This window comes from Mauremys reevesii, linkage group 22 (assembly GCF_016161935.1).
Source record: "Mauremys reevesii isolate NIE-2019 linkage group 22, ASM1616193v1, whole genome shotgun sequence".
NCBI classification, from domain to species: Eukaryota; Metazoa; Chordata; order Testudines; family Geoemydidae; genus Mauremys; species Mauremys reevesii.
This window is the reverse complement of record NC_052644.1, coordinates 13,741,921-13,765,576: the sequence shown is the minus strand read 5'-3', so window position 1 is coordinate 13,765,576 and position 23,656 is coordinate 13,741,921. Positions and strand designations below refer to the sequence as shown.

Sequence of the window (23,656 nt, the reverse complement as noted above, 5' to 3'; positions counted from 1 at the left end):
AGACCTCTGAAATTCATAACACTTCCCAGGGTTCACCTCACTCTCCCCTCTGTAGAGGTTACATGCAATCCCATCCCACAATAATACATAATCTTTGCATATAATATAATGGATTCCAAAGATACTTAAATTTAATGCAATAACATTTTTCAAGTATATTGCCAAAAACTGCCATCTTTCTCACATCTTACAACTAGAACTGTGGAGGAAGCCTAATTTTCATTTTAATGGCAAATACTGACATTTAGAGATTTGGTTTAAAAATCTTCTGTGAAATGAATTTTATTTTTAAAATTGTTTTGGGTTAGTTGAAACCTATCCTTTTGATAAAATATTTCATTTTTATTTTTAAAAGTTTTTATTTTATGTTAAAATTTACATTATAAAATAGATTTTTGAAAGGGAAAATTATTTTAAGACAAATATCAAAATATTCCACTATAAAAATGCTGAAATGGAAAGTGCCTTAGGAGCTTTTTTTTATTTTCAAAAACAAAATTACCTCAGAATTGCAGAATTCCACATTCCCGCAGAAAATACAGAATTTGATAAACTGGCATTTTCGAATGGACAAATATGTTAGACTTTCAGAAAGCTTTTGACAAGGTCCCTCACCAAAGGCTATTAAGCAAAGTAACATTCATGGAATAAGAGATAAGGTCCTCTCATAGATCAATAACTGGTTAAAAGACAGAAAACAAAGGGTAGGAATAAATGGTAATTTTTCAGAATGGAGAAAGTTTAACAGGGGACACCACTATTTATGTACTGGGGTATGTATTGGGATCAGTACTGCTCAACATAATCATAAATTATATGGGAAAAAGGGGTAAATAGTGAGATGGCAAAATTTGCAGACAGTACACAATAACTCAAGTCAGTTAAGTCCAAAGCAGCCTGCAAATGGTTACAAAGGAATCTCACAAAACTGGGTGACTGAGCAACAAAATGGCAGATGAAATTCAAAGTTGATAAATGCAAAATAATGCACAATAGAAAACATAGTCCCAACTATACATACAAAATGATGGGGTCTAAATCAGCTGTTATCATTCAAGAAAGAGATCTTGGACTCATTGTGGATTGGTTTCTGAATACATCCACTCAATGTGCAGTCAAAAAAGCAAACAGAATGTTAGGAACCTTTAGGAAAGGGATAGATAATAAGACAGGAAATATCATAATGCCACTATATAAATGCCTGCTATGCCCACACCTTGAATGCTATGTGCATTTCTGGTCACCCCATCTCAAAAAAGAGATATTAGAATTAGAAAAGGTACAAAGAAGGGCAACAAAAATGATCAGGCGTATGGAACATCTTCCATGTGAGGAGAGATTAAAAAGACTGTGGTTTTTCAGCATAGAAAAGAGAAGACTAAGGGCAGGTCTACACTAAGGGCAGGGGTCGAACTAGGGTACGCAAGTTCAGCTACGTGAATAGCGTAGCTGAACTCGAAGTACCCTAGTTCGAACTACTTACCCGTCCAGACGCCGCGGGATCGAAGTCCGCGGCTCCAAGGTCGACTCCGCCACCGCCATTTGCAGTGGTGGAGCACCGGAGTCGACCGGAGTGCGCGGGGAGTTCGAACTATCGCGTCTAGATTAGACGCGATAGTTGGAACTCTGAGAAGTCGAACTCACCGCGTCGACCCGGCAGGTAAGTGTAGACTAGCCCTAAGAGGGGATATAATAAAGGTCTATAAAATTGTCACTGCTGTGGAGAAAGTGAATAAGAAAGTGTTATTTACACCTTCACATAAGACAAATACCAGGGCTCACTCTATGAAATTAATAGGCAGCAGGTTTAAAAGAAACAAAAGAAAGTACTACTTCACACATAATGCACAGTCAATCCGTGGAACTCGTTGCCAGGGGATGTTGTGAATGCCAAAACTGTAACAAGGTTAAAAAAGGAGCTAGGTACGTTCCTGGGAGATAGGTTCATCAATGACTATTAAGCAAGATAGTCAGGGATGGAACCCCATTCTCTGGGTGTCCCTAAACCTCCAACTGTCAGATGCTGGGACTTGATGACAGGGGATGGATCATTCAAAACTGCCCTGTTCTGTACATTCCCTCTGAAGCATCTGGCATTGGTGACTGTCAGAAGACATGATACTGGGCTAGATGGACCATTGGTCTAACCCATTATAACTGTTCTTATGAGATCAGAGATTTCTTTACTCCATTCCCATGGCTTTTACCATGGGAGGGGATGATTTGGGCCAGGAGTGTTAGTTAATTCAAGCTATAACTAGCAAGGGGTGTATGTGCCATTGCTGTTACATATATTAATACATATATTACATATGCTCTTGTTCTGAGCAGTTGTAGTGCATTTTGCTGAGATATTTAATATTTTGTTTGTCTCTCTACTGTGTCTTTAATTTTCTTTACCAGCTTTGATATTTGTTTGTTTATTTCAGTGAGAGTTAATAAGTCTCTAGTTACTGATGAAATGAACATTTTTATTCTTCCCTCCAGTTAACATCACTCTGGATTCTGACCGTAAACATCCCAAACTCTCACTCAAGGATAAAAATAGGGTCGTTTCCACGGCAGAGAAAGCCGGCAGGGATTTGATAGTGGTGGCAAATGAAGGATTTTCAGAGAAGAAACAATACTGGGAGGTGGAGGTGGGGGACAAGGCAGAGTGGGAGCTAGGGGTGCTGACTCAGAATGAAAGGAGGAAACTGAAAAATGAGAAGATGGAGAAACCTTCTGAGAAGGAATACTGGAGTTTGTGGCTGTCTGAGGGTCAATATCATTGTAGTTGGAAAAGTGACACAATCACCTCTGAGGATAAAAGATGCCCAGTGGTTGGCATTTTTCTTGACTGGGAAGAGGGAATGATCTCATTCTACAATGTAGAGCTAATGTGCCCTGTTGTGTCCATCACTCAAGAGTTTCAAGGAAATCTGTACCCATTCTTCAATCCTGGCAGTGATAAGCAATACCTAGGAATACGCCCTGTCAGTGTCCCCAGCCCCTTAACTTCTCTCTGAAATCAAATATTGGCTCTAATAGTTATGAGAATTTTAAATTCACTCCATCTGAGGAGAGAGGAGAGAAGGAGAGCCAGGAAACTTGAACCACTATAGAAGAAAGGGAAGGGTTTAATTAGTTAATATAGAATCTGAAAGAGAGAGAGAGAGAGAAAGGGGGAATGGTACAATTTTGATATTTTTGAAGATGGCCCAAAGGCTGAAACAGATACTTCTTAGCCCCTGACCCAGGCAAATTGCCAGTGACATGACCTGAGTAAAAACTATGACTGGTCAAATGGACCAATACTTTTTCAGTAAATATTGACTTGAATAAAAAAATGAATAAAGGAGGGCTGTGCTTTTGTCCATTTTGTGTTCTCTTTCATCTAGTGAACTAGTTTACTAATTTACTACCAGCAATGTTAGTGGAAATGATAAAGTGTAAGCAAAGATGATAGAATATTGGTGGAAAGCAAATTTTGAATGAGTAAATACAAATATTCACACCAGAAACCTGATGCCAAATGATATGATCATCTAGGACACAATGCAGCAAAGGCCATCCCTCTTCAGCAAAATTTAAGACTATACTTAAGTTCCTTAGACTTTAGTGAACCCTAGTGCTTTGCTGAACCCGGGACCCAATCAAGACAGAATTCTTATCCGTCCAAACAGTTCTAACCAGGGCAGCTCAAATATCAAATGTCAGTTACTCACATGGAATAGCTCACAGACAAGAATTGTTTTGTTGCAATTATTTGGAGAATAACTCTGAATAGTGAATATGTTTGTGAAAAGTGTTAAAATGCTCTCAGATAATTCACCAATAGAAAAAGATACAAATATGTTACTTTCTGTGCATAATTTGCTCAGCACTACTACAGACATTCAAAACTGTGGGCTAGTCATTCAAAGAGGCTGCACCCCATATAGGAGTGTAGTTTGGAGTGCTAGACCCCTGAGCACCAGGGGTCGTAGGAGGCAATCTGTTCCCTTCAGCAGAAAATGACTGTGAAGATGAAAAAAAAACATATAATTTCTGGTAATTGTTTTAGCAGAAAACATTAGATTTTTTTACCAAAATATCAAAATTCTGAAAAACGAATGTTTCAGCCAAAAGCTGCTGACAGATGAGTATTTTTGGCCACAAACTGGGAAATCTTTGGGTTTTCGATTGATTGGTCAGCCCTTCTCCCAGCATTCCCTCTGGAAGTTTCTAGCCCTGCATTTCCCTATATATGTGTGCATTGCACAATCAAGACTTGGTGGGAAAGAAGAGACCCTAACCTCCCTTCCTTGCTTAGCAGCAAAATAGAGCTCAGCATCTAGACCTGTATTTGCATTTGGGAGGAATGCATTAGACTGGGGTTTCCAAAGGTACTTAAGGGATTAGGCACCTAAATCACATTGAATTGGATGCCAAATTTCCATAGGATCCCCATCAAATTCCCAGCTTTCATGACTGCTCTTTCCTCTCTGTGCCTTAAAATAAAGATTTCCATCTGATACCAATCCTTTCTCACCAAAGTGTGTTAAAAGAAAATACTAGAAAGAACCAAATTTAACTATAGCTGAAACAGTTTAGTCCATTTAATTGGCATGATTTTAAACAAGGTTGTTTGCTGTATTAGAAGCTCTACCAGAAAGCCTGTGCATCCTGGAAGGGTTACATAGGGATAAATTCTGCTTAATAGAGACACAACTACCAAAAATTCTGCTGACGAGGATGCATTCACCCACTGCTGAGAAAAGATGAGTTACTTTACATGTGAAATTTGACATTTTTTCTCTTGAAGAAGCAAACTGATAAAATAAAATTAAAAAAAAATTAATATGATTCAGTGTTTCATTTCTTAATAGCTTATTTCTGACAACTGTTTTCATAAATGGCCTATTGTTATTCTAGACAGCTGGTTAATTAGGGGAATAAATGCAATGTCCACCAGGATGTCTCACTTATAATGGGATTTTATATAAATCTAGGGCTTTAGTATACTTGCTTGAAATATTTTCAACTTTCATGTAATCCTATTGCTGACCATCATGAATGTAATAAAAGATAAGCAAAATCTGAACAACCGGTGACTACTTGCCCCCTTTGGGAGTCCGATTCTGCTGTCTGATGAGAATGAAGAATCACAGTATCTTGCAGCATTGGCCATTAAATGGTGAACTAAAGATGATGTCCAACAATACATAACCTTCTCTACCTATACAGCCTCCTCCCTGTATAGAATTTAATGTCAAGATATTATCTGATTCTGTAACCCTTATTCATTGTCAAGTCCTATTATAAAGCCCTTGTATGAAATGCAGGTTTAAATGCTGAGAAATGACTCTTTAAAAATAGCCAGACTCCATATTTAGTATCTCTCAATGACTAGTGAAAATGTGTTCTGTCTACAAGTAACCAGGTGCTCTGCAAACTCAGCATGAACTCTGAAAGTCAAGCTGGGCTCTTGCTGTTTCATGAATCATTGGCAACAAATATTTTCACTCAAAATTCAGGTAATAGTTCTGTTGCTGATGCATGCTTTTTATAGTCCAATGGATTTTGGCGGGCTTAATTGTGCCTTCTGAGAGAGTTCTGAGGTGAGTACACAAATCTGCTGTGTGTGAATGTAATTTATATTCCAGATAAGTGATTTCTAAAATATATTTCTTATATTTATGTAGATTTGGGATTTTTTAAAAGTTACTTCTTGTTTCTGGAGCAATGGGAATGACTGAGATTAAAGTTTAGATGCACTGCAGGGATGTTTTCATAATTGAAGCTATGAAAAAACTGCAATTCATAAAACAGTGGCATATAATCAAAAGAAGTTTTGTGCAAATACAGAGTTTGGACTAACATTTATCTGTATTAATTGGATTATGCCAAGTTTGTAGATGAGAGCAATAGATGCTAATCTCCTCATCAAATAATGTTTGATTTAGTGTTGTAATGCTAAGGGGAGGTAGGCACATCACTATTTTCTTTTTTTCAGAAGAGGAAAGTTGTAACCAAAACCACTCTCCTTTTGCTATCGGAGCTTTAAGGCAGGAATCTGCTCTGAGGGATCTGTGGGGATGGCAGAACTAGACATGTCTTTAGAGCTCTCAAATACAAAAAAGACTTTCATTCTTAACAATAGATTATCACATTGGAAAGTATATCTTGGTGTAAAATATACTAGGCTATTGCATGTGCATGGGATGGGCAGGCAGTTGGTGACAAGAAAAGAAAGGGAATAAAAACGGGCTTATGAATTTTTCTTGTCTTGTGTTTAACTGGAGGTGCTTCAGAGGAGAAGATGCATTTCACAAGATTAACAACATTGCTCTGCTTGGCAGTTGTCTTTGGATCTTAAATGGGGAAGGAATTAGGAAAACAAACAAATTAAAAAAAAACTTTTGAGTTATTGGAGGTGAGTTGGATTATAAAGTGTATAAAAACTTTAAAAGAGACTGAAGATCAGACCTGGTCAAACTCCCCAATTTTTTTCCCATAGGAAATTTTGAACAAATACATTTAATTTGAAATGTTTTGATTTTTCATGGAAAAAATCAAAATGAAATAAAATTATTTTTTCAATTTATGTAGAATATTCTGTTTCGATCTGGAGTTTCAGGCACCACAACATTCAGTTTTTGCTTTTTCCTTTTTTTTTTTTTTTTTTGAGTTATGGTTTTCTACTGCTTTTTGTCCGTTTTCTCATTTTTACATTGTTACATTTCTTTCCTTTTTGTTCTCTGTAAATTTTCCAAAATTGGAGACGTTTTTCAAAGTTACAGAATGCAGAAAAAAAATCATAGGGAAAAAATAAACAGGCAAACAAACCCTAGACCTCACTCAGTCAGTCTATTGCATTCAGTGGCAAAAAAGGAGAAAAGAGAAAGGGGAAGAAATAGAATCCAAATGTTTTGATTTTTTTAAAAGATGTTCTGGTTATTAAGAAATGGAAGAGTTCAATTTTAAATGAAAAAAACCACAACAAATATATATTTATTGTCCCTCATGATTACATCAAGGGGATTTTTTAAACAAATAGCCTTCAAAATATAAGATTTTTAGGCATAAAAATGGAAAATCTACTGTCCAAAATTTATCCCTGAGTCACCAATAAATCCTGACCACAAACCAGATTTGTTCCAGGATCCTAACACACACACACACACACACACACACACACACACACGTATTCCTCCCCAACAAGACAGTCACAGTCCCCTGTCCATCCCCAGAAATCACTTATTGCCCCTTTGGCAAAATCAGTTGTTGCCTATTACCACCACACCCCAAAATCACTCATTTCCCAAAATTACTCACTTCCCCCCACTCACTCCCAACCCACAAAATCAGCTCTTGCCGCTGCCACCCTAACACTACAGCAGCTGCCCTGCCCTGTGTCTATTTCCCCAGGCTTGTGCTGTCCCTAGCATCAGGACCAGGGTGCATCTGGCTCTGGGCTTGGATCTCTGCCCTTGGGTCTGGACGCCTTCCCACATGGTGGGGGATAGGTGGGTGCCTGCATGGTGTTAGGGGTCTGCATGGGGTGAGTGTGGGGGGCTGGAACTGGGCAGAGGCTGCTGGGTATGACCTGGCCCCTGCAGCCTGTGGGACCCGGACCAGAGCGACGGGAGGAACCAGCCCAAAGACACGTGGGAATGGGGGGGGTTCCATGGTAGCTGGCAAATGGCAGTTGGTTGGGGGAGGGGCTGGTGCCTCAGCCCAGCTCTGAGGGTGACGGGGGGAAAAGCTAGTGTTTCAGTCCAGCCCTTTTACTTTTCACTAATGTCAATATTGTGATCATTGCACAAAACAGCTTTGCTTGTTTTGGGTAATTGGAAATAGGAAGATTGACTGTACCCACTGTGATAACACAATTTGCTACTATAGCACAATGTGAAGGGGTAACATCCTACTGGACATGACGTGACATATATTGTGGTATGTTCTTGTAATGGTCACTGTATTATCCGTGCTGTCTTAGACAGATTACAATTTTGTTAACCAAGGTTTCTCTACACAAATTCCTCTTGTAGTCTCAGGTGAATTGAAGTGTTAAATTCCTGTTCAAGCAGCGTTGTACTTTGTACAAGGAAGTTATTGATATTTGCATTTGTTATGTTTGTGAAGTCTTTGGCATGAAAAAGTCTGCAGTAGCCGTACATAAATTGTTACTACATGGCCTGATTCTTCAAGGCTCACTCGCAGGGACTTTCAGTACTTACTTCTACTATACTCCCTCTTTAAATAGGGTCTTATACAAGATGCATGACTGTCATCTGAGTAGCAATTGAGTCAGTATTTGGGGGGGGGAATTTACAAGACAATATAAGTTGAATATTTTTTCCTTTGAAATGACTTTTGTGTTTGTGAAAAGTTCTCATTTGAGCTTAGGCGCCGACTCCGTGGGTGCTGCAGGGCTCAAGCATCCATGGAAAAAAAGTAGGGGGTGCTCAGCACCCAAGGACTATGGCCCCACCTGCACTCTGTCCGGAGACCCCGTCCCCACTGGGCCTCTTTCTCCATGGCCCCACCCGTACTGAGCCGCTTTCTGCTCCTGCTCTACTTCTTCTCCCAAGGCCCCCACCACTCGCTCCTCTCTGCCCCTCCTCCATCACTCGCCCTTAAGGCAGAAGGGGGCAGAAAGGAGTGAGTGGCAGGTGGGAGGTGCTCAGGAGAGGGGGCAGAGAGGAGTGAGTAGGGGGGCCTTGGTGTAGGGGGCAGGGTAGGGGCAGGAAGAGGCAGAGTGAGAACAGAGCCACTTGGGAAGAGACTGAGTGAGAGCCGGGCCTCGAGGCAGAGCACCCACCAGCAAAATAAAAAATCAGTGCCTGTGCATTTGAGATCAATGGAGACTAAATTCCTTTATAATATCTGAACAGAAATAGTAGAAGTAGAAGCACAAATTCCCCAACCAAGATCTAGAGAGACCACTTTGGGGAATGTTATGTCATGTTTATATAAGCCCCATCCCCCAAAGGACTAGATTACTACTCATTTGCTTTTTTACTTTTTCATGGGAACATTTTTCTATTAGAAACTTGGCTGGGACAATCAACATAGTCCAGAAGAGTCATAGAATGGAGCTGAATTTATGTCACCCACAGCTTGGGCTGCTTTTGATCCATGCAGCCACTGACAGGTGAAAGTGTCCTGGCTTAACTAAATATCTTTTCTTCCCTCAATCTGCTTCCAAAAAGCACAATTTTTGCTTAGTTTTTATGTATCAGGAAAATAGAAGTGACCATGTAAAATGAACGCAGTTTTGTACAGAGATGGCCAAAACTCAAAATTTCCATTCCATTGTAAATTCTGAAATTTTGAAAAAGTTTTAATTTTGATTCAGAAACATAACTAGAAAGTTTTGAATTTCTCACATAAAGGAAATTCTGAAAAACATTTTTTTAAAATCAAATGGTTTTGCTTCAATTTTCCCAATATGAAAGAGAGCCGCTGAATGCTCTTAACTCCTGGAATCTCCCTGGGCTTCATGGGAAGTCTCCCAACATTTGAGAACCCTTGGTCCCAGGCCTTGGGGCCATCTGTATGGCAGTGCCACCCAAGAACCATGGATCCTGGAATCCCAGACTCTCCTGAAACTGGTGAGGTGTGCTGTTTCCATGAAATATTTTGGTTTTGACAAATCAACATTTTCTGATGCAGCCCCATTGTAGAAGAATTCCTGACCAGCTCTAGTTGTGTGTAAACCTCATGCTACAGTTTGTGATGTTTTCTGTTTCACTTGGCAGAGAGTTGGATGGATGATATTGCAATCACTTCACAATGACTGCATGGATCAAATCAATCGCCATCCCATTTGTTTATATCATCGGGAAATGGCTTTGGGGTAAGAACATCATTTTTCCTAACTACTGATCAGGAAATAAATGCTGCCCGGGTAAACCCTGTGTGTGGAAACCAGTATGCAATCTGAAGAGGGACACCCAAACAACATTTGGGAGCTCTAATGGCATTGAGCTGGGATTAGCATCATTGTGTGCTGGAGCCTGTCTACCTCCCTGGTTGTTTTTACATGCTCTCAGGTGTGTGCAAAGTCTCAGTGACCCTGCTTCATTAAGCAGGAAGAGTAGCCATACATTGTCTCTGTCTGAACACAATGCTAAAATTCTCATTAGTCACCCTCCTAAACCTATGGAAAAACACAGAGAGCCGTGATTAAGATGAAAGCACAGTGACACTGATACTTAAATGGGACATTTACCCTGTCCAGGAGTATTGTTTGGAGAAACCTAAAATAACAGAATGATTGTTAGTATTCCAAAGTGACAGAAAGATTGTTACACACACACACACACACTTCACACAATGGTGGCCAGGTACAATTGCTTTTCCTGCTCTCAGGGAGTTCTCTCTTCTACTTCTTACAGAGCCACAAGCTACCCAAAAGGGTTGGGCAGAAAGCAGGACAATAACTAGACTTAGATTTTTATCAGTAAATGTTGATAAATGTCGATTTCTCTGTATGCACACAAATTGATGAAAAATATTTCCATCACTGCAAAATATTCAGCAATACCAAGTAAGAAACTGGAGTTTGATTTCAGGCTAAACTTTTGATATATTCTGTTGACAATTGTGTTTCAATGCTTATAAGCTTTAATTTTTTGAATCCCAGAATCTAATGTCATTAAATAATAGTCTGGCCTGCCCCCATTGTGTGCCCCTCCATAATTTCCTGCAACCGTGTAAATTTAAATTGATAAAAATACAAAAATTCTTAAAACCCGCAAGTCTTCAAACTCTTAAAATTTCAATAGATAAAAATAGAAAAAATGATTTAAAATAAACATTGATATTATCCATCAAAATTATTTTTTTAAAAATCAAATAATGCCAAGTCTAACTGTGGCTCGGCTGTCCGCTTCCCCATGCTGGCCAGCCACTGAGAGGAGAATACACTGTAACATCTTTAATGATGGCACAGGCTCTTGCTCTCCCTGGAACTTTGGGAGAGACTATGCATCCTGCACCTACCCCTCAGAAGTTCAGTCTGCACCACCTCGTGCTCAAATCTGTGCATAGCTGAACTATCAGTGAGGACCTCAAATGCTCTCTCCATTCTGAAGAGGGATAATTAGGTTAGATGGAGTAATAAAGGTAATAATTGGAGATATGCCAATCCCTAGAACTGGAAGGGACATTGAGTCCAGCCCCCTGCTTTCACTAGCAGGACCAATTTTTGCCCCAGATCTCTAAGTGGCCCCCTCAAGGGTTGAACTCACAACTGTAGGTTTAGCAGGCCAATGCACAAACCACTGAGCTATGCCTCCCCCAAATCCTTCTATCATGAAACCCTGCTTTGTGTCTCAGTAATTACATCCAGTTTTTCTTTTGTTCTCTCAACACCAATATCAAGCTTTTGAAGAAAATCAATGATCATGATTTATTTTCTTTCTTGCAGATGGTTTTACTGTCACTGTACATGTTGATCCTGCAATTGCCTTGGTTGGAAAAGGTGTGATGTTGTCCTGCCAGCCTGTAGGCCACAACCCTGCTAAGATTCAAGTGTATTGGTATAAATGGGAAAGGAGCAAAAATACGACGTTATATTTTTACAATAGCACAGAAAATGGTACTGAGCTGGGCCGGGCTGGGGACCAGCACAGGAGTGATGCTCCCAGAGGACGATATGACAATGGAGTCGTTAGGGTGAAACTCTTTCCAGTGCAAGTAGAAGATAGTGGGCAGTATGTGTGTGCAGTGATAAACGATGGTGTCTATCAAGAAGCTATTGCCCAGGTGATTGTTGTAGGTAAGCATGGATATGTTCATACAGAAGTGTTGCTGGCAATGCTGCACTTATCACATTGGCACTGATTCTCCATTGCACTGCACTGTGTGTGGCCAGCTATATTTCCATTTAATCCTTTCCTCCCAACAGGAAGGGTTCAACGGCTAGCAAGGGAAGGAAAAACAGCATCTGTTGTAGATGAACATCCACATGTGTGCAGTGTTATGGGAGGTGGGCAGAGGAAGTGATGGACTGGGAAGAAAGTGGAGAGAAGTTCAGGACTAGTAGTCAGGGAAGCTTCAGCAGTTTGGTCTCCATCTCACATAGTATATGCAAATTGTACACAGTGAATTCACATAACATGAATACATCATGTACATTTTTCTCTGGCTTTTTGCTAGTGGCATGTGCAATCCTCATCCACCTGCACTGTGTGTGCTGCTGTTGCACAACAACAATAAAATGAATTAAGTGCAGGGGCAAAGCTGGGCCATTACCTCCCATTACACATACGTATGCACCCACGTAGTACATTACAGAGTCCAGTGGAACTGTGAGCTCACTGTCCACCTGTGATTTGTACACACTGCCCCTGATTCTCAATTACGCTAAGGCCCTTTTACGTGGAAATGAACCGCTGACATTACCGCTTGTACAGAGAAGGTTCTCCTTGGCAGGCGTAGAGTTGATGTAAGGGCCTTGCTTCTGGACATGGTGTAAGCAGGGCCAGCTCTACCTTTTTTCTGCTCCAAGCAAAAAAAAAAGAGCGCCGCCCCGCCAAAACCCCGCCCCCCGAGCAGTGCGCTACATGAAGCCCCACCCCACCGAGCACCGCACCGACCTTAGCCCCCGCCCCCTTAAGCTCCGCCGAACCCCCCCGAGTGCTGCGCAAGCCCCCACCCCCGAGCACCACACTGCCCAAAGCCCTGCCCCCCCGAGCACCGCGCAAGCCCCCACCCCCAAGCACCGCTGAATCCCCGCCCCCCCTGAGTGCCGCGCTGCCGAAGTCCCCCACAACTCCATGCTGCCCAAGCCCCCTGGAGCGCTGCGCCACCTGAAGCCCCTACCCCCCTGAGGGCCATGCCGCCCAAAGCCCCTGCCCCCCAAGCACTGCAAAGCCCCCACCCCCTCCGAGCGCCACGCCGCCCAAGCCCCCGCCCCCGCTCCGAGCACCACCCAGCAGAAACAAAAACAAACAAACAAACAAAAACCTCCAGCCCCGCCCTGCCGAACCAAAAAAAAAAAAACCAAGCGCCGCCCTGCCCCAAGGTGCCGCCCCAAGCACCTGCTGGACACAAATCTGACATCAGGAATCATAACACTCAAAAACCAGTAGGAGAACACTTTAACCTGTCTGGTCATTCAATGACAGACCTGCGGGTGGCAATTTTGCAACAGAAAAGCTTCAAAAACAGGCTCCAACGAGAAACTGCTGAGCTAGAATTGATGTGCAAACTAGATACAATCAACTTAGGCTTGAATAGGGACTGGGAATGGCTAAGCCATTACAAACATTGAATCTATGTCCCCTGTAAGTATTCTCACACTTCTTATCAGACTGGGCTATCTTGATTATCAGTTCAAAAGTTTTTTCTCTTACGTAATTGGCCTCTCAGAGTTGGTAAGACAACTCCCACCTTTTCATGCTCTCTGTATGTGTGTATATATCTCCTCAATATATGTTCCATTCTATGCATCCGAAGAAGTGGGCTGTAGCCCACGAAAGCTTATGCTCACATAAATTTGTTAGTCTCTAAGGTGCCACAAGTACTCCTGTTCTTTTTGTTTTTTTAACTAGTTCTTCAGCCTGTTTAACATTTTCTGAAATTGGTTTTCACTCTAGGTTTTGGATCTGCACCTCGACTAACTATAGAACATCAGCAGAATAATTCAATCACTCTGAGGTGTTCGTCCCAAGGGTGGTACCCACAACCTGAAGTATGCTGGACTGACAGCACAGGACAAAATATAACTGCTATGGCTGAAACAAGAATCCAAAAAGATGTGACAGACCTGTATCAAATCCACAGTACGCTCAGGGTAGCAGATACGGCTTCTGACACCATCTCATGCACTATAAGAAACCCCTTGCTGAAGAGGCACCTCAAAGAAGTTATTGCAATTTCTGGTAAGAGATGTAGTAATGTCAAAGCAAATATTCCTACTCTTACTTACAAAATCAGGCTAAATGCATCTGCCCTGTGGCCAACCATGTCATTCAAGGCTTGCCTACATGGAGCACCAACATGCATTATTGGTATGTGATTTCTAAAGCGCATTAATGGGTTGCACATTAATTAGTCCATGTAGACACCCAGCTGGTGCTCACCAAAGTTTCCCTGGTGTGCTTTACTGTATTATTGTTTGAAACTAGGGTGACCAGATGTCTCAATTTTATAGGGACAGTCACGATTTTTGGGTCTTTTTCTTATATAGGCTCCTATTACCCCCAACCCCCGGCCTGATTTTTCACATTTGCTGTCTAGTCACCCTATTTGAAACAGTAATATAGTAAAACACACTAGGGAACTTTTAGTGTACATCATCAAGGTCTACACAGACCAATTAATGCACAACACATTGGTGCACTTTTTTAATCATACTTCCTTAGTGCCCATTACCCCACTGCATAGACAAGCCTTTGGTGCAGCAGAGTGAAGACCTGTACAACTCAGCATTTCTTTTCAAATACTATCCTTGAGATCACCATAGATGTAAAAGATAGTAGAGCTCTGATTCTCTCTTCATTTATCTGTATGTATATTAGGAGTGACTTTATATCTATGTGTATATTAGGAGTGACTCCTAATATACCTAGTGAGAAGGGCTTTAAATTAGGTTCACTGGGGAATGAGACCAAAGCCCTGAGGTGAGTGGGGAAGTGGGATACTGGGAGGAAGCACGAGCAGGAGAGTGCAAGAGGGTGGACTCCTGTCTCATACTGAGAAAGCAGGACGATCAGTGAGTTATCTTAAGTGACTATACACAAATGCAAGAAGCCTGGGAAACAAGCAGGGAGACCTGGAAGTCCTGGCACAGTCAAGGAACTATGATGTTATTGGAATAACAGAGATTTGGTGGGACAACTCACATGACTGGAGTAATGTCATGGATGGATATAAACTGTTCAGGAAGGACTGCTCAGAGCTCCGGTATGAAACTGCAGAAAAACCTGAGAGTCTCTGGATTAAGTTTAGAAGAGTGAACAACAAGGGTGATGTCATGGTGGGAGTCTGCAGACCAGTGGGATAAGGTGGATGAGGCTTTCTTCCGGCAACTAACAGAAGTTACTAGATCGCAGGCCCTGGTTCTCATGAGAGACTTCAATCATCCTGATATCTGCTGGGAGAGCAATACAGCGGTGCACAGACAATTAAAGAAGTTTTTGGAAAGTGTAAGGGACAATTTCCTGGTGCAAGTGCTGGAGGAACCAACTAGGGGCAGAGCTCTTCTTGACATGCTGCTCACAGACAGGGAAGAATTAGTAGGGAAAGTGGGAGGCAGTGGCTATGAGATGGTCGAGTTCAGGATCCTGACACAAGGAAGAAAGGAGAGCAGCAGAATACGGATCTCACCCTGGACTTCAGAAAAGCAGACTTTTGATTCCCTCAGGGAACTGATGAACAGGATCCCCTAGGAGAATAACATGAAGGGGGAAGGAATCCAAGAGAGTTGGCTGTATTTTAAAGAATTCTTATTGAGGTTATAGGAACAAACCATCCCGATGTGTAGAAAGAATAGTAAATATGGCAGGCGACCAGCTTGGCTTAACAGTGAAATCCTTGCTGATCTTAAACACAAAAAAGAAGCTTACAAGAAGTGGAAGATGGGTAAATGACCAGGGAGGAATATAAAAATATTGCTCAGGCATGCAGGAGTGAAATCAGGAAGGCCAAATCACACTTGTAGTTGCAGCTAGCAAGAGATGTTAAGAGTAACAAGAAGGGTTTCTTCAGGTATGTTAGCAACAAGAAGAAAGTCAAGGAAAGTGTGGGTCCCTTACTGAATGAGGGAGGCAACCTAGTGACAGAGAATGTGGAAAAAGCTAATGTACTCAATGCTTATTTTGCCTCTGTCTTCACAAACAAGGTCAGCTCCCAGACTACTGCACTGGGCAGCACAGCATGGGGAGGAGGTGATCAGCCCTCTGTGGAGAAAGAAGTGGTTCGAGACTATTTAGAAAAACTGGATGAGCACAAGTCCATGGGGCTGGATGCACTGCATCTGAGGGTGCTAAAGGAGTTGGTGGATGTGATTGCAGAGCCTTTGGCCATTATCTTTAAAAACTCATGATGATCTGAGGAGGTCCCGGATGACTGAAAAAAGGCTAATATAGTGCCCATCTTTTAAAAAAGGAAGAAGGAGGATCCGGGGAACTATAGGCCAGTCAGCCTCACCTCGGTCCCTGGAAAAATTATGGAGCAGGTCCTCAAGGAATCAATTCTGAAGCACTTAGAGGAGAGGAAAGTGATCAGGAACAGTCAGCATGGATTCACCAAGGGCAAGTCATTCCTGACTAATCTAATTACCTTGTATGATGAGATAACTGGTTCTGTGAATGAGGAGAAAGCAGTAGATGTGTTATTCTTTGACTTTAGCAAAGCTTTTGATACGGTCTCCCACAGTATTCTTGCTGGCAAGTTAAAGAAGTATGGGCTGGATGAATGGACTATATGGTGGATAGAAATCTGGCTAGATCATTGGGCTCAACGGGTAGTGATCAATGGCTCCACATCTAGTTGGCAGCCAGTCCCAAGGGTCGGTCCTGGGGCTGGTTTTGTTCAATATCTTCATTAATGATCTGGAGGATGGAGTGGACTGCACCCAGCAAGTTTGCAGATGACACTAAACTGGGAGGAGTGGTAGATAAGTTGGAGGGTAGGGATAGGATACAAAAGGACCTAGACAAATTAGAGGATTGGGCCAAAAGAAATTGGATGAGGTTCAACAAGGACAAATGCAGAGTCCTGCACGTAGGACGGAAGAATCCCATTCACTGTTACAGACCAGGGACCAAATGACTAGGCAGCAGTTCTGCAGAAAAGGACCTAGGGGTTACAGTGGATGAGAAGCTGGATATGAGTCAACAGTGTGCTCTTGTTGCCAAGAAGGCTAATGGCATTTTGAGCTGTATAAGTAGGTGCATTGCCAGCAGATGAAGAGACATGATTGTTCCCCTCTATTCGACATTGGTGAATCCTCACTAAGTACTGTGTCTAGTTTTGGGGCCCGCACTACAAGAACAATGTGGAAAAATTGGAAAGCATCCAGCGGAGGGCAACAAAAATGATTAGGGGACTGGAACACATGACTTATGAGGAGAGGTTGAGGGAACTGGGATTGTTTAGTCTGCAGAAGAGAAGAATGAGGAGGAATTTGTTAGCTGTTTTCAACTACCAGAAAGGGGGCTCCAAAGAGGATGGATCTACACTGTTCTCAGTGGTACCAGATGACAGAACAAGGAGTAATGGTTTCAAGTTGCAGTGGGGGAGATTTAGGATGGATATTAGGAAAAACTTTTTCACTAGGAGGGTGGTGAAGCACTGGAATGAGTTACCTAGGGAGGTGGTGGAATCTCCTTCCTTAGAGATTTTTAAAGTCAGGCTTGACAAAGCCCTGGCTGGGATGGTTTAGTTGGGATTGGTTCTGCTTTGAGCAGGGGGGTGGACTAGATGACCTCCTGAGGTCCCTTCCAACCCTGATATTCTATGATTCTATGACTCCCCTGAAGCTAATGAATTTACACTATTGTAAAAACAATATAAATAAGAGGAGAATTAGGGCTGTTCTCTTTTTAACTCTCTCTCGCACATTAATATGAGTCATTGTATGCTGCTGGTGCAAATATAACCCTCTAAACATTTTTCAGGTTTCTTTGATCTGGAGGCAGAACATGACATAATTACCACTGTAATTGGAGAAAATGCCATTCTTCCCTGCCGGCTGATTACGAAATATCTGCCCCATAGCATGGAGTTGCAATGGAGGAAAGTTGGACCTGGAAAGGATAAGATTATCTATTTCTATCTCTATGATGAAAGCAACCCCCTGGTTAATTCTTATCCACAGAGTGACAAATGCCCAACTAGCTATTTGTCTCCAAATGGAGACAATAGCAGAGAATGGCTCAGGAAGGAATATGAAAAAAAGGCAGAAGTTTTTAAAGGAAAAGAGTTTGGCAAAGGAAATATTTCTCTGAAACTGAACAATATTCAGGCAGAAGATGAAGGGAAATATGTATGTTCTGCCTCATCCAACCTGTTTCACAGAGAGATCATCATTGAAGTCATGGTTATAAGTAAGTAAAGCCTAGAACTGGAGAAAGCAAATGTAGCAGAACTCTTGTTATTCTATCTCCCCAAGAGCCAGCGCTGGTTTGTCCCTTCTCTACAGCACATTTTCTATTGCTTTGTCTATTATGGTTTTAAAACTCCTAAATAATGGAGTTTCCACTTCATCCATTGGGAAGCTACTACATGGTCTAATGCATCTCATTGTGAGATCAGTTTCCTGATTTCAAAAGTGATTTCAGACTTTCTGCTGTTAGAAGAGGTACTGATAATAATGACTCTCGCCTTTATTTTCCTTTAAAATGCCAATTCTTGGAGCTGCATTAGTAAATCTATTTTCCAAAAATTAAAGGGATGTTAGAATGCAATTTAAACTACTTTTTAATAAGCCTTTTTGAAGCATCATCATAATAATAAGCCATAACAACCTACAGTCAAATCAATCTAGGGCTGGAAGGGACCTCAAGGAGTTATTATGAGAGTTATTATGGCAACAATTTGTTTACAATAGAGAACAGATCTTTTTCTTTCCACACTCAGGTTGAAAAAATACATTTTATTCCATGAGGATAACATTTTCAAAAGTGGAAAAAAGATTTAGGATCTTGAGTCCCATTTTCAAAAGTTACTTAGTTGTTGTCTACACAGAGGCACTCTGGAAAATTAATCCCAATTAACTAAAATTTGAATGTAAAGTGGATTAGTTAAATTTAATTAACCCCTGTGTGGACATCTCTATTCAGAATTAAAGTTGCCTAAATTCGATTTGTGAACTAAACTAAATCAAATTAAGGACACTTTAATTCTGAATAAGAATGTCCACCCGGGTTTACTGTGGTTTAACTAATCCATTTTAAATGTTGATTCAGATTAATTTTGCAGACAAGCCCTCAGATACTTTGGAGACTAAATCCCATTAATTTTCCAGGAGACTTTGGCTGGGTCTACACTATAGATCTATGTCAGTATAACTATGTCACTCAGGGGTATGAAAAACCCACACCCTGGGCAATGTAGTTATACTGATCTAACCCCCAGTGTACACTGTGCTGTGTTGATGGAAGAGCTTCTCCCACTGATATAGCCACTGCCTCTTGTGGAGATGTATTAACTATGCCAATTAGATGTAGGGGTGTCTTCATTTAAATGCTACAGTGGTGCAGACCTGCCTTTAGGCTCAGAAGTATATAAATCACCTTTGAAAGTGGGACTGAGGTGCTTTGGAAAATTTTACCCAAAGAGTCTATATTATTATTATTTATTACTATTTGTGCAAGACAGATAGGCTAAGAAACAGTCCCTGACCCAAAAAGTTTATAATCAAATAGACAAAGACAATGGGTGGAAGAAAGGAAGTGTTATAAATCACATTTTATAGAAGGAGAACTAAAGAACTGAGAGGTAAGTAACTTGCCCTAGGTCTCACTGGAAGTCTGTGGTAGAAACAAGAATGGAGCCCAGATCATCTGCCGCCTAGTCCAATGAAAGCCTTAACCATAAACCTATCCTTCCTTTCTATAGAATTCTGATCGGTTTTAAGATTTTTAAAAAAATACTTTTTACCTATGGAGCAAGCACTAGAGCAATGGTTGACCCATGCCATCCTTGTATGAGGAAATTTCTACTACCAGTAACCAGCTATTTTTCTGTTACTGTCAATAAAAGATTATGAAGTGACTATATCTAGGAAGGGAAGTGTTGGTAAATTGTATAGTCTATTGCTAAACCTCACTTTAGTTTGGTATGAAATATATTGAAAAGACAAAATAACCAATGTCAGTCAGGTTAATTGCTGAAAGTCATTGATAGTGTGGCACAGGAAGAAAGGTTCAATGTGGTACCTGTTTTGGGGTGCTGTCTCATGCATTATTGTTAAATTTGCCTTACACGTGTTTCCAAAGTTACACATTTAAGCCTGGAGTACTTATAAGATGATTTTACAAGTTAAAAAACTCTTTACACACCACTAAAATCCAGCCCCTCAGTTCATCCCAGTTCTTTAGCTAGCTGTTTTGTATCTTCCTTATCTTTGTTTTGGATACAGCCATTCCAGGTACCAGTCTCCTGCTTGTATATGGGCAAAACATTAATGTGTTTTGCCTTTGACAAGTTTCTTATTTTCTAATGCCAAAACTGAAGTCAGCTTTCAAGTATTATGGGATATTTAGCATTAATGAACAGGATTATAAAAAAGACATATGTCAATTCTGGCCATTTAACTACTAGAAATGTGCATACAGTATAATGTTATATTGAAATTGTGTGCTTAATGAATATTCATATGTGGTATCAATAATACTTATTGACAATGTGATATTATTTGGACACTGATGGGAACTAAGATTTTCTCTTGGTGGAGTACATTCATCTTAGTGAAAACTTGTATTGGCAAATTCCACCCTTAGTTAAACTCCTGTAGCACTACAGATTTCAGAAAGGTCATACAATAGTAAATGAGAGCAACTTCTGTGTTCAAAATATTTTCCCCAATGTGTTTATGTTAAATCACTATTAAAATAATCCACCAGTACACACACACACTTTTTTTGATATAAAAAGGAAACTGATTTGGGCTGAAGCAGTGGACAAATATTCAGATGCCATGTTTCTGAGATCTTTTAGCAACGTGTCCTTCCTGAACATTTTCTTTTTCATCTCTCTGAACTTGAAGATGTTTTCATTGTGATAAGGAAGCCTTTCTTACAGGGATGGGGATAAACCATCTCTGCAAATGGATCAGAAGGAGAATGTATGTAGGTATAGATGTAAAACAGGAGGATGGTATCCAAAACCTAAAGTCCTTTGGAGAAATCCCAAAGGGGAAAACATAACCTCAAAGGCTAAGACAACCCTAAGGGAGGATGAGCAGAAACTTTTCACAGCAGAGAGCTCCATTACTGTGCCATATGTGACCTCTGAGGTTACCTGCACCATCATCAACACAGAATTAAAGATCAGTCCAGAATCAAGCACCCACCAGTTTGGTATGTAACTTTTTTATACCAAGCTATTTTTTTCACTTTATTAGTTCTTATTGCTAGTGTTTACAGGCTGTTCCAGGTATACAATAGGGTTCTTATTCTATTTGGCCCTTATGTGTTGCATTATCATGCCTACCAATAACCATGGAGGCTTATATTCTGAGCTGTCTACTGAAATCATCTCTCTCTCTATCCTCAAACCCTGGTCAGTTCAGACTTTGTCCTTCAGGATGCTGAATGCCTTCTGCAAGTCCAGCATCTTCTTGCAGGGTCAATCTCTAGTGAGAATTGTTTTCTCCTTAGCAGTTTAGGTTTCAGTTGTCAGCATGAAATTTTCTGGAGCTGCCTTCCATGAGGTGATATAAAATGGTCATCTAAGAAAATGATAAGAAATCATTATATCACCACATTCAATTTGAACCCTCAGTTACTCTGGCTTGGAACAGCCCAGGTCTCTGGGCAAAAGCAGAAGGGCAGCTTTGCTATAAACAGGGAATACTGCACAGAGGTGTTTCAGTTGTTCAGAGCATAACAGTTTAGAGCCCAGACACTTTTGCTTTCGCACATCACAGCCTAAAGGGTAGTTTTAATTGCTGGTCCCTCCTGCTGGAAGGTCAACTGGTTGCAAGGTCTGCATTGCTGGCTTCTCTGGATGTGGCCAAGTCAGCTGCCAAAGTCATGGTAATGGGAGATACCATCTTTTGCTCATCCTGGCTTCAGTCATTGGGGAAATACAACAGACCACTGAAGAGCTCCTCGTCATGGATTGTAATGTATTTTCTTTGAAGACAGGTAAAGCACTGCCAACACTAAAAGACTCAAGGGCACTGCTGAAATCCCTGGGTTTGTGTACACTAGCTCTGAGAAGAACAACATTTTTTCCTCAGTTTCAACCAAGGAAGCAGATGACATGTCTAGACAGGCAGATCAATGCAGGTGGAAGCACAAGCAGCAAAGAAGGAGTCCCTGTGCCATCCACCTCTGCTGCCACTTCCTTCTGGACCACTCTCTGTCCATCCCTTCTCTACTTTAATCTAGCTGTTTCACATTTTTCTCCATTTGTGTAGTTTGTTTTCTGAATTGCTCATTTGGAAACTTGAACTCACTTATCTACATGTTGATGTGTTTAGATGTTATTGAAGAGATATAAAAGCAAATACACAAAACCAAAGGCTGAGAGTAGCAAATGAGTTATAAAGGAATTATTATTTTCTCTTATAGTGTGAAGTTAAAAGTTTATAATAAAGAGATATACAAGGTACACTGGTTCAATAGGAGTCAGGAAGGAGTGGGATCCAGAAGAGGGTTGGAACAGATAGAGGATTCTGTAACCCTAGTGTAATGTATTGACGTACAACAGGTTACAATCATTTTACTGTAAATAGAGTCCTGTGGCAATTCCACATATTTTCTTTCTTTTCCTGCCATCTTATCAATATAACCTATTTATCTATGAGCAGCAGGTGGCAATTGCACTCCTTTCTTCCTACACAAAATGAGTCCTCCGTGTGCCCTTTTGCTGAACTATGCCAGGGTTAGTATGGCAGCCATCTATTAATGACAGAGAACAGCGATATGTGTCCATCTTTTTACACTAAGGCTTATTTTTGGTTTATTTTTTTCTTTTAAAGTTTGTAAAGTGTGATGAGTTATTGGGTGAGAGACACTATGTAAAAGTGCAGTGATTGGGGATTTGGCTGGAGCTCAGTCTTTCTCATTGTGGAGCAGATTCTGCTCAGTGTAAATATTCGGGGCAAATTCTGCCCTCCATTAATCCCATGCAGAACTATTAGCTTCACTGAGCTTGTATAGGTATAAATGAGAGCAATACTTGAACTTTCATCTTTGTTCAGGCAGAGCAAAGCAGATTTGCTTCTGGAAACAGGAAAATTATTTCCCATTGTTTCCACTGGGATTTATCTTAAATCATATTAACCAAAACATACACTTTTTACTTTGAGATGAAACAGTTAACAAATGTCTAGATGCCCCTGAGATCTTTTCACACTGTACCTTCTCTGAGTATCTCTCTGCATTGTCAGACATGCATCCATTGTGATAATGCTGCCTTTTTTACAGGAATAGGGAATGAAACTTCTTTACAAATGCATCACCAGAAAGTTTGCCAATATGAATGTAAATGGAAAGGGTGGTATCCAAAGCCCATGATCTTCTGGAGAAATCACAAAGGACAAAGCATAAACTCATTGGCTGAGACAACGGAAGTGCAGGACGAGCAGAATCTTTTCACAGTAGCAAGCGCCATTGCAGTTTCATGTGGTACTCCCGAGGTTGCCTGTGCTATCATCAACATAGAATCAGAGATGATTCAACAATCAACTGCTCAACACTTTGGTATGTAACTTTGTATGTCATTATTATTATTCCAGGAAACTTGCCCTCTTCTGAGCAAGTGTTACTGCCTTTTTTATTTGGTCTATGGGGCATCATCCTGCCTACTAACAAACACAAATCTTTACATTCTGAATCTTAACTCATATCTATCCCCAAATAATTAATCCGTAACAAGTTAGGACTCTGTTCTTCAAGATGCTGAGCACATGTCTGTGGCCTGCTCAGTGCCCTCATCTCCCATCGTATCATCTTGCAGTGTTAGTTTTGATTGTGGCTGAGAACAGATTAAAGAGGCAAAT

General features: G+C 40.9%; 2 protein-coding genes across 3 annotated transcripts in view; both read left to right on the top strand.

Annotated features, from left to right (window-relative positions):
* Window positions 1-4,724, top strand: part of LOC120388224 (butyrophilin subfamily 2 member A1-like) — a 39,167-nt gene extending 34,443 nt beyond the window's left edge. For both annotated transcript variants that reach the window (XM_039509905.1, XM_039509904.1), the window contains one exon: window positions 2,488-4,724. In XM_039509905.1, coding sequence (XP_039365839.1) covers window positions 2,488-3,008 — 521 coding nt within the window. In that variant the 3' untranslated portion in view covers window positions 3,009-4,724. The remainder of the gene's footprint in view (window positions 1-2,487) is intronic.
* Window positions 4,725-7,688: 2,964 nt separating this feature from the next.
* The window catches only part of LOC120388848 (butyrophilin-like protein 2), an 82,362-nt gene continuing 66,394 nt past the window's right edge, over window positions 7,689-23,656 (top strand). The window contains exons 1-6 of the mRNA XM_039510940.1: window positions 7,689-7,920; window positions 9,729-9,826; window positions 11,402-11,752; window positions 13,575-13,859; window positions 17,601-18,029; window positions 23,082-23,357. Coding sequence (XP_039366874.1) covers window positions 9,763-9,826; window positions 11,402-11,752; window positions 13,575-13,859; window positions 17,601-18,029; window positions 23,082-23,357 — 1,405 coding nt within the window. The 5' untranslated portion in view covers window positions 7,689-7,920; window positions 9,729-9,762. The remainder of the gene's footprint in view (window positions 7,921-9,728; window positions 9,827-11,401; window positions 11,753-13,574; window positions 13,860-17,600; window positions 18,030-23,081; window positions 23,358-23,656) is intronic.